This window comes from Schistocerca serialis, chromosome 10 (assembly GCF_023864345.2).
Source record: "Schistocerca serialis cubense isolate TAMUIC-IGC-003099 chromosome 10, iqSchSeri2.2, whole genome shotgun sequence".
Lineage (NCBI taxonomy): Eukaryota > Metazoa > Arthropoda > Insecta > Orthoptera > Acrididae > Schistocerca > Schistocerca serialis.
In genome coordinates, this window is record NC_064647.1 from 61,628,056 (window position 1) to 61,643,183 (window position 15,128).

The 15,128-nt window shown below is 40.6% G+C and overlaps 1 protein-coding gene across 5 annotated transcripts in view; it reads right to left on the reverse strand.

Moving 5' to 3' along the window:
* Positions 1-15,128, reverse strand: part of LOC126424752 (replication protein A 70 kDa DNA-binding subunit-like) — a 415,354-nt gene that overhangs the window by 375,005 nt on the left and 25,221 nt on the right. For all 5 annotated transcript variants that reach the window (XM_050087475.1, XM_050087476.1, XM_050087477.1 and 2 more), the window contains exon 4: positions 2,892-3,067. In XM_050087475.1, the coding sequence (XP_049943432.1) occupies positions 2,892-3,067 (176 nt within the window). The remainder of the gene's footprint in view (positions 1-2,891; positions 3,068-15,128) is intronic.

Below are 15,128 nucleotides of genomic sequence, written 5' to 3' on the forward strand. Positions count from 1 at the left end.
CCTTCCTCTTGCTTTTTCATTCTATTAGTGCTGTTACCTGACTGAGAATCCACTGGGGTCTGTCTTGACATAGGAGGGAGGAGACACCTGACACTACCTACTGTTGTCCCTTCTTTTTCTTCAGGCCCACACACAAAAAATCATTGGGACGAGAAGGAGGCTCAACATTTCTTCTGCCTGACAGCCTTCTATTTGTTCTTGTTGATGATGCTGTGTCTGACACTTCAAATGTTGGTTCTGCCACTACTGCTACATTTTCTTGTGAACTTTGAGTCTTCGCGTTTTTCTTGTTTTTGTCTAAAATAATATTTGGATGATGAGGAACTGTAGTTCTTTTGTTGTTAAAATTGCTGTCCACTGTTCTTTCTGTTAACATTTCATCTTTTTTTACGTGCTTTGCTGCTGATGATGATGGTTCTAATGGTTTTACCTTTTTTTGAAGTGTTTTCATTATGGTGTCAGGCGATGGTGATGCAATTATTTTGTTTTCGAATTTATTTTGGTGGTTTTTTTATTACCTCGGTTATCAGGTTTGCCAGATATTCTTTCCCCAATCCATTCAGGTGATGTCCGTGTTGCGTATGGAATCTATGTCCAATTTCGCTTATATCGACGCATTTCACGGTCTTAAAATGTCTGCAGATTTTTGCTAACTGATTGTTGGCACTTTTCACTTCCCTGTTAACACATGACCATCTTACAAGATCATAGCGATGCGGAATATTGGCCATTATTACATTAGTGCGAGTGAGGTTTCTCAGACACTGTTTAAGATTGCGCATTGCACTCGCTGTTTTACTTTCGTAGATGTCGTTTGCATCTCCCAGAAGTACAACGAAGTCTTTATCGTGCAGATTTTTTGCCTCTGCAGATGCAGCCATTTTTTTTTTTAATTTCGCTAAGTGGGGCACCCAGTTTCACTATACCACACGAATATGTTTTAGTTGTTTCTTTTAGCTTACTCGTAAGGTCACGACCGTGGCTGTCTGAAATCACAAGCAGTTTGCTGTTACTGGAGTTCACAATGTGCGAATTGTTTTGTATTGTTTCTCCTAAATACTTTGGCACAATTTTTGGTCGGCACATTTACATTGACCTCATTCTTGCTTGTTTGCTTCAATAAATTTTCTTCTCTTACCTTATTCACAGTGCCTTTTTGCTTTTCCCATCGTTCATGCAGTTGAAAGTACTTGAAATGTGTTTTCGTGCACAAAGCTTGCGTAACTTTCACAGATTTTCCGAATTTGCACTTTGGTCTTGCTGTTATTGCACTTTACATTTGACCACTTTTCCGTAACAGACGAACTATTTCGCGCAAGTTTTAGCGTGTTCAGCTCACTATTTTCTTCTTGTATTTTCGAAATATCCATTTTCAAACTGCCGATTATGAACTGTAAGCTCGTTACGAGTTCATTCAGTTCTTTGATTTCGTCCTTACAATTTTCACGATTCCTTTTTTACGGCAAAATTTGTGTTTTTCTGGAAGGATGCGTGCTTAACTTTAATTCTAGCCGCCATCTTGAAACGTACCGATAGGTGGCAGCACTATACGTAGCCTCCAAACTGGTGTCTATAAAGGAGGTGTGTTCCAAGCAAAGAGTCATTTAGTTTTTTTGGTGGAAAACTACTGTGTCACAAACATACACTGGCACTTGTAGAACAGCTAGGAAGACCTGGTAGTGAACAAAAGCATGGCGAATCATTGGGCAAGACATCTGTCACCATAGCAACGAAGTCAGGCAAACCTGTCCGATTCCCCGCGTGCCGGCACACCGCACACTGTTGCGACTCCTGCAATGTTGAAACGTGCAGGTACACTCATATGAGGTGATCAACGGATAACAAACACCTCCCTGCTGAACTAGATGTGTCTGTTGTAGTGGGTACTCAAAGGTTTGTGTCAGCTGGGGTCCTCACTGCCTAATGGAAGATCATAAAGAGAAATGAAGGACCATAAGTGCAGAAGCAGTACTAAGATGATGGGAGATTACTAACACAGCAAGACTTGGCTCTGACATCGACCAGTAGAGTGGTAACATGCAACCATACAGGGCCTCCCAGTAGGGTGGCATAAGGCCTTAGCACTGAATAGAAATTATGTTGAGAAATTAGGTTTTGTAGTCAAGAGAGTTGGGAATTACTTAGGAGAAAAGAAATACTTCACCAAGATTGCTATACAAACAAGATTGCTATAAAAACTCTATTCTAGATAACTGGTTTCAGTGAAACTAAGCTACGATCTTCAGATCTTCATTAAGATTTTCTTACAAACATCACGTGCCAGCTACACAAAATCTTTCCATTGAATTTCCAAGTACATAATCATAAATGAGCGATCCACTGGCACATCAAAAACTAAAAATTGCTGGGTATATCACAATTCGGCAAAACATTGTTCCCAGAACATAAGATGTCATGTCCACCACGGCATGACGAACTGTGATGTACATAGTAATTTTTAATTTTTGACATACCAACACACTGTTCATTTCATGTTTCTGCACCTGGAAATCCAATGGAAAGATTTTGTGTGCAGCTGGTCCAAGAAGCCTTTACAAAGATCTGAAGACGATGACTTAGTTTGCCGAAACCAGTTATCAACAATAAAGTTTTTACAGAGGTCTCAGTTACGAAGTTGTTCTTCGCCTACACAATTGCTGCAGATCACGCCTGTGAGCTCAATAAGAATAAACTAAAGAGTGGGGAATATTATGGTGTGTTGGAGTCCTGAATAAAACATAAAACTGACCAGCCTTCAGGAAAAAAATGTGTTCCATTAGTTACTGAACATCCCTTGGAGTAAAAAATCTTATAATTTAAGAAAACTAGCTGCTTTCAGTACATGGGAACAGTCACACAGCCCAGTAACGCATTTCCAGCTATGTACTTACTGTCATCCTTCTGCGGCTGAGATAGGGCAGGAGGCGATAGCACTGGCCGTGCAGACTGCTCATCACATGCCGCCCCAGTAGAGCTGTCCTCTCTGAACGGCGCAGGTTCACCGATCTTCACACCCACCTCCGTACCACTTGCCAGTATTGTCAGGTCGACAATTACAATGACACACCTGTAATGCAGGATTGTAACAGCCACTAAATTTCAGGTAAGAAAAAACAGCCTGTGGATATAGACCTCACACTTTCAGTAAATAACAATACCGGCAACCGCATGAAAGCTGAATGTATAAATTACCATTTCATGCCTGCTTTAACAGCGTTAGATGGTAACTTAGAAGTACATTAAAATTGCTACACCAAGAAGAAATGCAGATGATAAACGAGTATTCATTGGACAAATATGTTATACTAGAACTGACATGTGATTACATTTTCATGTAATTTGAGTACATAGATCCTGAGAAATCAGTACCCAGAACAACCACCTCTGGCCATAATAACGGCCTCGATACGCCTGGGCATTGAGTCAAACAGAGCTTGGATGGCGTGTACAGGTACAGCTGCCCATGCAGCTCCAACAAGATACCACAGTTCATCAAGAGTAGTGACTGGCGTATTGTGACGAGCCAGTTGCTCGGCCACCATTGACCAGACATTTTCAGCTGGTGAGAGATCTGGACAATGTGCTGGCCAAGGCAGCAGTCGAACATTTTCTGTATCCATGAAGGCTCGTACAGGACCTGCAACATGCGGTTGTGCATTATCCTGCTGAAATGTAGGGTTTCGCAGGGATCGAATGAAGGGTACAGCCATGGGTCGTAACACATCTGAAATGTAACATCCACTGTTCAAAGTGCCGTCAATGTGAACAAGAGGTGACAGAGACGTGTAACCAATGGCACCCCATACCATCACGCCGGGTGATACGCCAGTATGGCGATGACAAATACACGTTTCCAATGTGCGTTCCCCGCAATGTCGCCAAACACGGATGCGACCATCATGATGCTGTAGACAGAACCTGGATTCGTCCGAAAAAATAACGTTTTGCCATTCGTGCACCCAGGTTTGTCGTTGAGTACACCATCACAGGCGCTCCTGTCTGTGATGCAGTGTCAAGGGTAACCGCAGCCATGGTCTCCGAGATGATAGTCCGTGTTGCTGCAAATGTCGTCGAACTGTTCGTGCAGATGGTTGTTATCTTGCAAATGTCCCCATCTGTTGACTCAGGGATCGAGACGTGGCTGCACGATCCGTTACAGCCATGCGGATAAGATGCCTGTCATCTCGACTGCTAGTGATACGAGGCCGTTGGGATCCAGCACGGCATTCCAAATTACCCTCCTGAACCCACCGATTCCATATTCTGCTAACAGTCATTGGATCTCGACCAATGCGAGCACCAATGTCACGATACGATAAACCACAATCACGATAGGCTACAATCTGAGCTTTATCAAAGTCCAAAACGTGATGGTACGCATTTCTTTTCCTTACACGAGGCATGACAACAACGTTTCACCAGGCAACGCCGGTCAACTGCTGTTTGTGTATGAGAAATCGGTTGGAAATGTTCCTCATGTCAACACGTTGTAGGTGTCCCCACCGGCGCCAACCTTGTGTGAATGCTCTGAAAAGCTAATCATTTGCATATCACAGCATCATCTTCCTGTCCGTTAAATTTCTCGTCTGTAGCACATCATCTTCATGGTGTAGCAATTTTAATGGCCAGTAGTGTATATATTCTCAATGCAGTGAAGCAGCTTAAAACAGTTATGAAGGGTAAGGCTCTGGCTGGTTAGCCATGCGGTGTATTGCACTGCTTTCCGAGGAGGGAGGCATGCCGGTCCCAGGCACAAATCCGCCCGGCGGATTAGTGCTGAGGTCCGGATGGCTTTCAAGGCAGTTTCCCATCTGCCTCGGCGAATGCAAGCTGGTTCCCTTTATTCCACCTCAGTTGTGCAATGTCGGCAATTGCTGCGCAAACACTGTCTCCACATATGTGTACACCATTATTACCCTATCACACAAACACTGGGGTTACACTCATCTGGTGTGATACATTCCAAGTGAGGCCCACTAGTGGCCGAACCGCGCAATAACTGTGGATTCGGTGTGGGGCAGCGGTGGGGTGAGTGGACTTCTGTAACCTGTGTGGCGTCGTGTACCACTGAGGCTACGGCGGGGACGAAGCCTCTCCATGATTTCTAGGTCCCCAGTTCAATACAATACAAGGTCAAGGATTTGGTCTAGATTGTATACCAGTCTGTTTCCTTTCAGATACAATAGCTCCATACTTGGCAATCATGTACAACTGGTCGCTCACAGAAAGACCCCTACCCAAAAACTGGTAAGCTGCACCGGTCATACTAACACCAAAGAAAGGAAATAGGAGTAATCTGCTGAATTACAGACCCGTATTAATAATGTCAATTTGCAGTAGGATTCTGAAATATATACAATGCTCTACCATTACGAATCACCTCAAACAAAACAATTTATTGAAAATGGTCAACACAGATAAAAAAAATGTAATTTTTGTGAAACACAACTAGCTTCTCATTCTCAAAAAGTAATGAGCGCTATCAACAGGGGACGTCAAATTGATTCCATATTTTTAGATTTCCGGAAGGCTTTTGACAAAGTTCCTCACAACTGTCTTGCAATTAAATTTCACACCTACAGAGTATCATCTCAGTTGTGTGACTAAATTCATGATTTCCTGTCAGAAAAGTCAGTTTGTAATAACTGAAAGAAAGTCATTGAGTATAACAGAAGTAATATCTGGCATTCCCCAATGAAGTGTCATGGGACCTCTGTTGTTACTGATCTACATAAACAATTTAAAAGAAAAACTGAACAGTCATCTTCGACGATTTGCAAATTATGCTGTCATTTACCATCATGTAAACCCATCAGATGATCAAAACAAATTGCAAAATGATATATGGTGTAACAAGTGGCAACTGGCTCTAAATCATGAAGTGTGTGAAGTAATGCACACAAGCACCAAAAAGAATTTGGTAAATTTCAGTTATACAATAAATCACGCAAATCTGAAGGCTGTAAACTCAACTAAATGCTCAGGGATTATAGTTATGAATAACTTCAGTCGGAATGATCACACAGATACTGTTCGGTGGGGAAAGCAAACCAAGGATTAAGGTTGAGAATGCAGGCTTTCTCGGCGAATCTCGATGATAAAATCTTCTCGGGTTGACAGACGAGTCAATGTGTTGTTTTCCAGCAACGTTTCAGCAAGTTTCTTACTTTTCATCTTCAGGCGAAGTGCCGAGAAGATTTTATCATTAAGGACTAAGTTTGATTGCCAGAACACTTAGAAAATGCAACGGGGCTACTAAAGAGCCTGCCTACACTTTGCTTGTCCACCATTTTTCTGGAACATTGTATGCAATGTGGGATCCCCATCAGACAGGATAGATGGACGACATCGAAAAAGTTTGAAGAAGGGCAACTAGTTTTGTATTATCGCAAAATAGGGGAGAGAGTGCCATGGATACAATACACACATAGGGGTGTAAGGCATTAGTACAAGTGTGTTTTTCTAAGCAGCAGTACCTTCTCATTAAATTCCAATCACCAACGTTCTCTTCAGAGTGTGAAGCTATTTTGTTGGCGCCCACCTACATGGGAAGAAATGGTCATGATAATAAAACAAGAGAAATCAGAGCTCGCACGGGAAGATTTAAGTGTTCGTTTTTCCTGTGTGCTGTTTGAGACTGGCACTGTGAAGAAGTAGCTCAAAGGAAGTTCGTTGAACCCTCTGCCGAGCATTAAATTGTGAATTGTAGACTAATTGTGTAGATGTAGAAACCACTTAAAAGTTTTGTAAATGAGTTTCAAACAAAAAACAGTCTTAAACTAGTTTAAACATTTTGTAAATGAATTCTTCACATTTTCTGGTTCTAAACTTTTACGGCTAAACAATTCTACAGCTCAGGTGCAAATCAAGTGAGTAGAATTAACAGACTGGTAAAATTTATTACATCTAGCAACCTGAAATGGAATCTTTAGTAGTATATCACAAAGACTTGTTATAAAATGAAAACCTCATCTGTGTAACTCACAATTGCCTTTTCCAAGTGCTGTCTTGTATAACCAATGTAGAACAAAAGTAATGGGCATAATTATGTTCCTATGCATGTGCACTTCATTTTCCAAACTATTAAAGAAAAGTTTTGTCAGTGTCAGACATCAGTCAGCTCACTTTCACTTGACTGAAAGTTAAATTGGGATGAACACAAGTGAATTAACGTTACCCCTCATGTAAATAGTAGGCAAGCAAATGTGACAACATTCAATCAAATTTGGTTTGCATTTGTCGATGCTCGCTTGTGTTCTGCCAGTTGTTAATCTCTCCCAGAATCGTCAAAGGAAGTTTGCACAGTATCTGCTTCAGTGCTCAACTAGATGTTAACAGCAGAGAGCAAATACTTTTCAAGTCTGCTCTTTTTATGCAAGATCTATTGTAGTGATTCGAGAATTTCTGTGTAAATTGTAGAACCACTCAGCCTTCTACCATCTCGAACACACGATGTTCTGGATATGAGTGCGGGATGGTAAAATACTACCTACTGCGTGTCACATGTTTGTGTGTGCAGGTTTAAAATCAGTTGCAGGAAGAAAGTAGATGTGGCAGTCAGACGGCACCGACAAATATCTGTCACACAATTCACAGATGTTTTAGTGAGTATGTAAGGAAGAACCAGCTCTGTACTTATTGTATCATTGATTATTGTTATTAACGCAAAAACAGTTGAAAAATTACTCTTGTAGACTCTTGACGCAACCTTCTTAGAGGCAAGACTCATTATTGATTCATCTTAAGAAAGGCCATGGTATCCAAATCAACTTTCTTTTAACTCTAACTCAATTTGTTTCTAATGTCAGACTGTATGAGAGACTTGCAGGAAGTTACGCATTCATGTGGAAAGTTATATTTTTATTGTGTATGGAAGGTCAAATATATCGTTAGTTAACAAAAAGTCAAGTTTGTATGTCTGCTTGTTTCGTAAGTAGAAAGAGTCTAAAAATTCCTGTACCTAGCATTATTCGATGGAGAAGAAGTCAAGATGGTTTCCAACAGCCGGCTATTCAGTAAAGAAGAATGGCTGCAAATTCCAAGTCAGTCATCTCATAAAGAAGTGGAAGGTGGTTTGGGGGAATAACCTGATATAACCCAGATCCACACTCACACTTTAAGTTATCAGAATGTTAGACTACATACAGCAGGGCCAGGCGAAAGAGAATGCCTGTGTCTGCATTTGTACAATCAGGTTCGGAGTGCCAGCTTGTAGTTTCCCCTCCATGCTCCCAGCCACTAGTTCAACTCTAAAATCCTACTACCACAGCTCCTTCAAAACTGATACACATTTGGCAATGCAGACTGTTTATTTTGTGTGTTATGATTGTCTTTGATGAGGTCTCATTTGTAGTAAAGAACGTAAGTAGTGAGACGAAAATGTCTGTGGATCAAAGGTGCTCAGAATTAAAATCTAATTATCCTTATGCTTAGGGACAGGAAAATTACACATAAATAAAAGCACAAAAAAAATGTAAAATCTACGTTTTTTAAAAAATATGATGAAATCCACGATTTTTATGAAATATTGTGAAATTTGTTATTTCCCATATTTATAAAGAGAGATATAAATCTGAGAACAGCAGTTTACCAATATTCATAACTGATTATTATTGATAGTTGAAACTGCATTTTGGATTCTTTGTGTGTAATCTTGAAATGACGGTATCTCCCACATAACAAACTATGATGCGATGTCAAAAATAGCAACTAAATTGTGAAAAACTGCACCAAATTTTGGAAAACAATCAGCACCGAAACTGACGAAAGAAATAAACATCATACTTGACAAAAAATAAATAAAATGCAAAATTTGCCAAAAACCTTAATTCAGAATTTTGAATGAAAATAACATCATATTTGGAATGAAAATAACAACAAATATGACAAGGAAACCACACTGAATTTGACAAGAAAACCACCAAATTTGACAGATAAAAAGCACCAAATATGACAAGAAAACACACGAAATCTGACAAGAAAAGTACACCAAGGTCAGAGAAAAAATAATACCAAACGTAGCGTGAATATTAACTCAAAATTTGGCAAAAACACTGGTACTAAATTCAGCAAAAGCATTAGCACCAAATTTGGCAAAAACATCAGCACCACATTCAGCAAAAACAAGCAACATTGAGTTTTGTGAGAACAAGTATCGCTGAATTTGGCAAAAATATTAATATCAAAGCTGACAATAATTTAAGCACCAAATTTGGAAAAAATATCACTAAATTTGACAAAAAGTATCACAGAATTTCGCCATAAAATAAAACGTTGCCACCACAATTTTACAACCAGTGGAAATTCCTTTTCTCAAAATAATTCCTCTTTAATGACACCAGTTTGCTAACATATTGTATAAATGCCAAACAAAGTGGAAGCACAGTTGAAATGTAGGAATAAAGATTTGGTTTTTATCTTTGGCATAGGACAAATGCAGTGCAGCAACACGCTTTTTTTTTCTCTCTTTCTTTCTTTTTTTAACGTGTGACTAGGGCCTCCCGTCGGGTAGACCATTCGCCGGGTGCAAGGCTTTCGATTTGACGCCACTTCGGCGAGTTGCGCGGCGGTGGGGATGAAATTATGATCATTAAGACAACAACACCCAGTCCCTGAGTGGAGAAAATCTCCAGCCCGGGCTCTTGGGATTGACATTCTGTCACGCTGACCACACAGCTACTGGGGGTAGACAACATGTTGTTGAGCTTCCTGTGTTTCTGGGAGTTTCTGATACCGAATTCAGAGTGATGGAAAACTTCTTGACTTGGTCCCAATGCGTGAAATTACAACCAATGACACATTTTCTCGCATAAAAACATAATCAACAAAGGTGACTTTTACTGGGAAAAAGCTTTCGTCAATCTTTATAGATGGAGCTGCTGCAATTACTGGTCACAAGTGTGGTGTTGTTGTGTTGGAAGAAAAGCTGAAAGAGGTTGGTATATGGCAGGAAATTTCACCAATGTACTGTGATCCAATCAAATTAATCTGCCAGAAAAATGTGTAGTTGTAAGTCATAAAACGTATATTTAGATCGCACAGTCTGCGACATCAGCAGTTTACATCTTTTCTGGAAGTACTTGACTGTGAATATGATGATTAACCAGGGTGTATACACCGACAAGGAAAAAAAATTCCCGAATTTCCCAGTTAGAAATACACTTTCTCCCGGGTGAAAACAAGCTTTTTCCGCGTTAAGTGACAGTATATTTTCCCTTATCAATCCTTTGAATGGTTATGGTTTTATACAGGAGCGTAGAATTTGCCGACACTTTAGAAAACAAAACTCAGGGAAGAAGACACATTTTGGAAAATTCTTTGATGTGCAGCAACATATACGCTGCGAATTTTCGTATTACGAAAGTATAAATTGATATTCCACCAAACACCGCATGTTACTTTCCGAATCATTGAAATTGAGATTGCGATGCGCTTTTGTAAGCCAGTCATAGCTCATGTCACGTGATCTCGCCAGCATATGACAGCTGATATTCAGAGCACTGGATACGTGATGTAGTACAGCAACATCTCTGTTAAGTAGCATGAACACACAAACAGGGAAAGTTAATAGTGTAAATTAATGTACATAGTGTTGCTACAAGAAAAGCAAAGTTTTTACATATAATATTGTGTCTCTAAGGTTAATAAGCTGCAAGAGAAGCTAAGCTTTCGCATATAATGATGATCTATTTTGCGCGTGTTACACATTAAGATAATCACACAAATGTGCCAGTAAAATATTTAATAATGACATAAATGTCTTATCTTCACGTTTCGAAATTCTTCTAAATGGCTCTTCATCAAAGAGTTGATTTTTAAATGAGACCGAAATGCTCCGTGATTTAATAACTTCATGGTACATTCTTGCACATAGTTCAACTTTTCATCTTGTAGCGCACATCTTTCTGAAAAGTCTGAAACATAAAATGTGTGTTCGAGGAAATGTAAGGCATATTATTTGGTCTTAAGTATGCCAAAGTGCAGTGCCACGCCTCTTCACAAAGCATTCTTCTACCGCACGTCACTATATTTCGCTCTGTGGAATTGAAACATGTATATTTTGTGATGGACACCATCAAACTATATACAGGACAATGGAAATTGAAATGTCCTGTGTTGTGTCTCCTGCTCCCAGTCGGCCGGTTTGACAGCCACTAATAGCGGATGGGATTGTTCATAATCGGGAGAACAAGTACTCGTCAGAAAATTTGAACTCTTTATTGCCTATTAGCTAATAACTTGCTGTTTTGTGTGACATGAAATTAAATAGAGGATACATAAAACCAATAAAGACAAGAGATAAGCAAGAAATTACACATTTCTTCGATCCTTAGCTCCTAGCATTTTTTTCTCTCTAATCTTGCTACAGCTCTACATGGCGTGCTTTCCTTTCTGCGAAAGAATCTATTACCTCATCAAAGTTTGTCAAATGTTTTGCTACATGAAAAATCGGAATGTCATTATCTAATACTGAAAAAGCTGTTAACACAAACAATACCCAATATTGGTGTGGTTTCTCGATCTGATTACGTCTATTTTGTCACTGTCTGCTAGATAAAACAAAATAGGCCTTTCTAATATGGCAGCAATTTCGTAGCACACACCAAATAAACGAGACTGTTTTGGAACAAAGGGCCATTTTTATAACACGATAGAATATAATTCACAAAGTACCAATATCAAATGCCTATTAGGCCTACTACAAGCAAAAAAGCTTTATGTTAGGAAATAGTTTCACATTTCATTCATACACACCAGTTTCTCAAGCATGAGATCTAATAGTAGTATTACGAAATTTTTATATACATTTGGAATCGTTTTATTCTTCCATAATTTGTGTGATGTCCCCCTGTTTCTTCTCCTTCCCCATTCTAACAAACAATCTTATCATCACCAATTCTGTAGTTGTTCCTGCCACTGTCAAAATTTGTTCACCGATTAACTTCACTAACCCTGCCAGAATCGCAGGTTTAGCAATCGCGCGATTATTTTCCGGTTAGGCGTTATTATGTATTCGTACAACACGTTTTCCGCGTTACTTCCACAATAGCTGCTAGCCGAGGACTGTACTACTGGGCCTTACTAGTGTAGCGATCTGGCCAAAAATTTTCTGTCAAAATTTCATTCTCTTGGATACACCGAGATGATAATACGTAATCTTTCTCACCTGTTTTTCCTGTCAGTCATTTATATCCATTCTGGTAGTCTGAACCTATGGATTTCGCTAGTAATTACAACAATGCTGATCATTCACAAACCCAAGTAACCACATAACCAGACAGCGATTGGCATTGATCCGTTTCGGTTCTACTCCGCTCATCTCGTATAGCCTCGTCCCCTTTTGTCTGCGAAAAGTTTATTTCTAGATGAGACGAGGGTTCTCCCGACAGACACATCACGTACACTATGCATGCATTCAAAAATCAACTTATGATTCATTCAGAAATCAACTTAAAATGTATTCAAAAATGTTAAAAACCAGCAGGGAAGCGTTTCAAATCATATGAATAATCGATAGACACACATGCGCTGGATGGTAGGAGCTCCGTGAAACAAGTTTTTTTCCTCAAGAATATGAATTTGGTATCCCCTTTTCTCGGTGGCATCTAGCTGCTTGCTGCACAGCCATCAGCTACATTCCTGTAGCCAGAAACGGGAGAATCTACTACTCAAACGCGACTCAACTGCGCATGCACATGAGCCTGTTTGTTACCTCCTAAAACGAATCTAATGTAAACAGTTGTGACTTCACGCTCATCAGAGGCAGTTTATTGTTATGAAGCATTGCTTAGTCTTCCTAAAGCCTTTGACACATTTTCCAGTGTGGAGACGCTTGCATGAGCACTGTGTGACGTTGTTGTATGTGGCGCGTTTCCTTTGCAATTTAAGTTATTTTAGTTTTTGTCTCTCGTTTATGTTTTATTGTTGAAGTATTATTCTGCAGTAGCGGGGTACTGTAATATCCTTTGTTAGAGCATCGGTTCTTACCAGTCAAAATTACAAAAATTTAACTGAAAACTAGAACAATGAAAAATTCCCAGTATTCTAAAGAAATCCCGGGTTTTTCCCGGATCTCCCGGTTGCCCCGGGTCGTATACACCCTGTTAACCTTATTTTTCTGAGGTAGGCTGAGCTGGTGTTTTCCATCGTGTTTTCAACATACTTAAAGACATAACATTATTCATGGGCATGAAAAGAAGCTGAATGTCAGCTGGAGTCACATATTACAATTCTACTGAAATGACCAAGCACATACAACAGTAATTTTCTACTGAAACCAACATGGTGTGAAGTACTTTGATATTTGAATCATATTTTCCCAGAAAATTTCTGTCGGACCAAAGGAACTTTTGGATTGAACATTTTGATGGATTTGTTAGTATTTCTGTCGGACCATAGGAACTTTTGGATTGACTACTAACAAAGAGATAGAGGGGCTGGCCAGTACTTACCTCAGCTCAGTACAGCCGATAGGTACACAAAAAACAGAACCGAAAATTTGCGTTCCTAGCTTTTGTTCCTTCATCAGGGAGGAGAGAGGGGAAAAAAGAGAAGAAGGGAAAGTGGATTCAGTTACTCACAATCCAGGTTATGAATCAACAGGGAAAGGTAAACAGGGAGGGTAGCAAGGATGGAGGCATGGTTGTCAGAGGGAGGCCAAAGATATTCTACTGTTAAGTACTGTGCCAGCTTCAACCAAAGAGGATGCATGCAGAAGTAAAGAGGTATATAGTATAAAGATAAACACAACTATGTCGGATGGAAAGGTGCATGAATGGCTAAAGAGGAAAGGGAAAAAGGAGAAGACTGAAGAGTAAATGAGAGTGAGGTTGGTTAACGTAGGTTCAGTCCAGGGGGATAGCGGGATGAAAGGATGTGTTGGAGTGAAAGTTCCCATCTCCGCAGTTCTGAGGGACTGGTGTTGGGTGGGAGAAGCCAAATGACATGTACGTTGTAGCAGGATCCTATGTCCCTAGAATTATGCTGGACAGCATGCTCTGCTACTGGGTATTGGACATCTCCTAGGCGGAGAGTTCGTCTGTGCCCGTTCATGCGCTCAGCCAGTTTAGTTGTCGTCATACCGATGTAAAAGGCTTTTCAGTGCAGGCGTGTCAGCTGATAAATGACGTGTGTTCTTTCACATGTGGCCCTGCCTTGAATTGTGTATGTTTTACCAGTAGCGGGGCTGGAGTAGGTGGTTGTGGGGGGATGCATGGAGCAGGTTTTGCAGCGGGGTCGGTTACAGGGGTAGGAACCGCTGGGTAGAGAAGGTGGTCTGGGAATATTGTAGGGTTTGACAAGGATGTTACGGAGGTTAGGGGGGCGACGAAAGGCAACTCTGGGTGGTGTGGGGAAAATATTGTCAAGGGATGATCTCATTTCAGGGCTTGACTTGAGAAAGTCATATCCCTGACAGAGTAATTTGTTGATGTATTCGAGGCCAGCATAATATTGGCTGACAAGGGGGATGCTTCTGTGTGGTCTGGGGGTAGGAACATTGTTGTTGGACGGGGAGGAATGTATTGCTAGTGAGATCTGTTTGTGGACAAGGTCTGCAGGGTAGTTGCGGGAGAGGAAAGCACTGGCCAGGTTACTGGTGTAATTGTTGAGGGATTCGTCACTGGAGCAGATACGTTGGCCACGAATACCTAGGCTTTAGGGAAGGGAGCGTTTGATGTGGAATGGATGGCAACTGTCAAAGTGAAGGTACTGCTGTTTGTTTGTGGGTTTGATGTGGACAGAGGTGTGGATGTGAGCTTCAACAAGACAAAGGTCAACATCCAGGAAGGTGGCTTGGGTTTTGGAGAAGGACCAGGTGAAATTCAGATTTGAAAAGGAGCTAAGGCTATGGAGGAAATTAAGAAGTGTTTCTTCACCATGAGTCCAGACCACAAAGATGTCATCTATAAACCTATACCAGGCCAGGGGAAGCAGCTGTTGAGTCTTCAGGAAAGCCTCCTCCATGCGGCCCATGAAGAGGTTGGCATAGGACGGAGCCATCCTGGTTCCCATGGCCATTCTCCTGATTTGTTTGTAGGTCTGGCCTTCAAAAGTGAAGTAATTATGGGTGAGGATGAAGTTGGTAAGTGTGATAAGGAACGATGGAAGATCTTCGGGTGGGCGTTGGG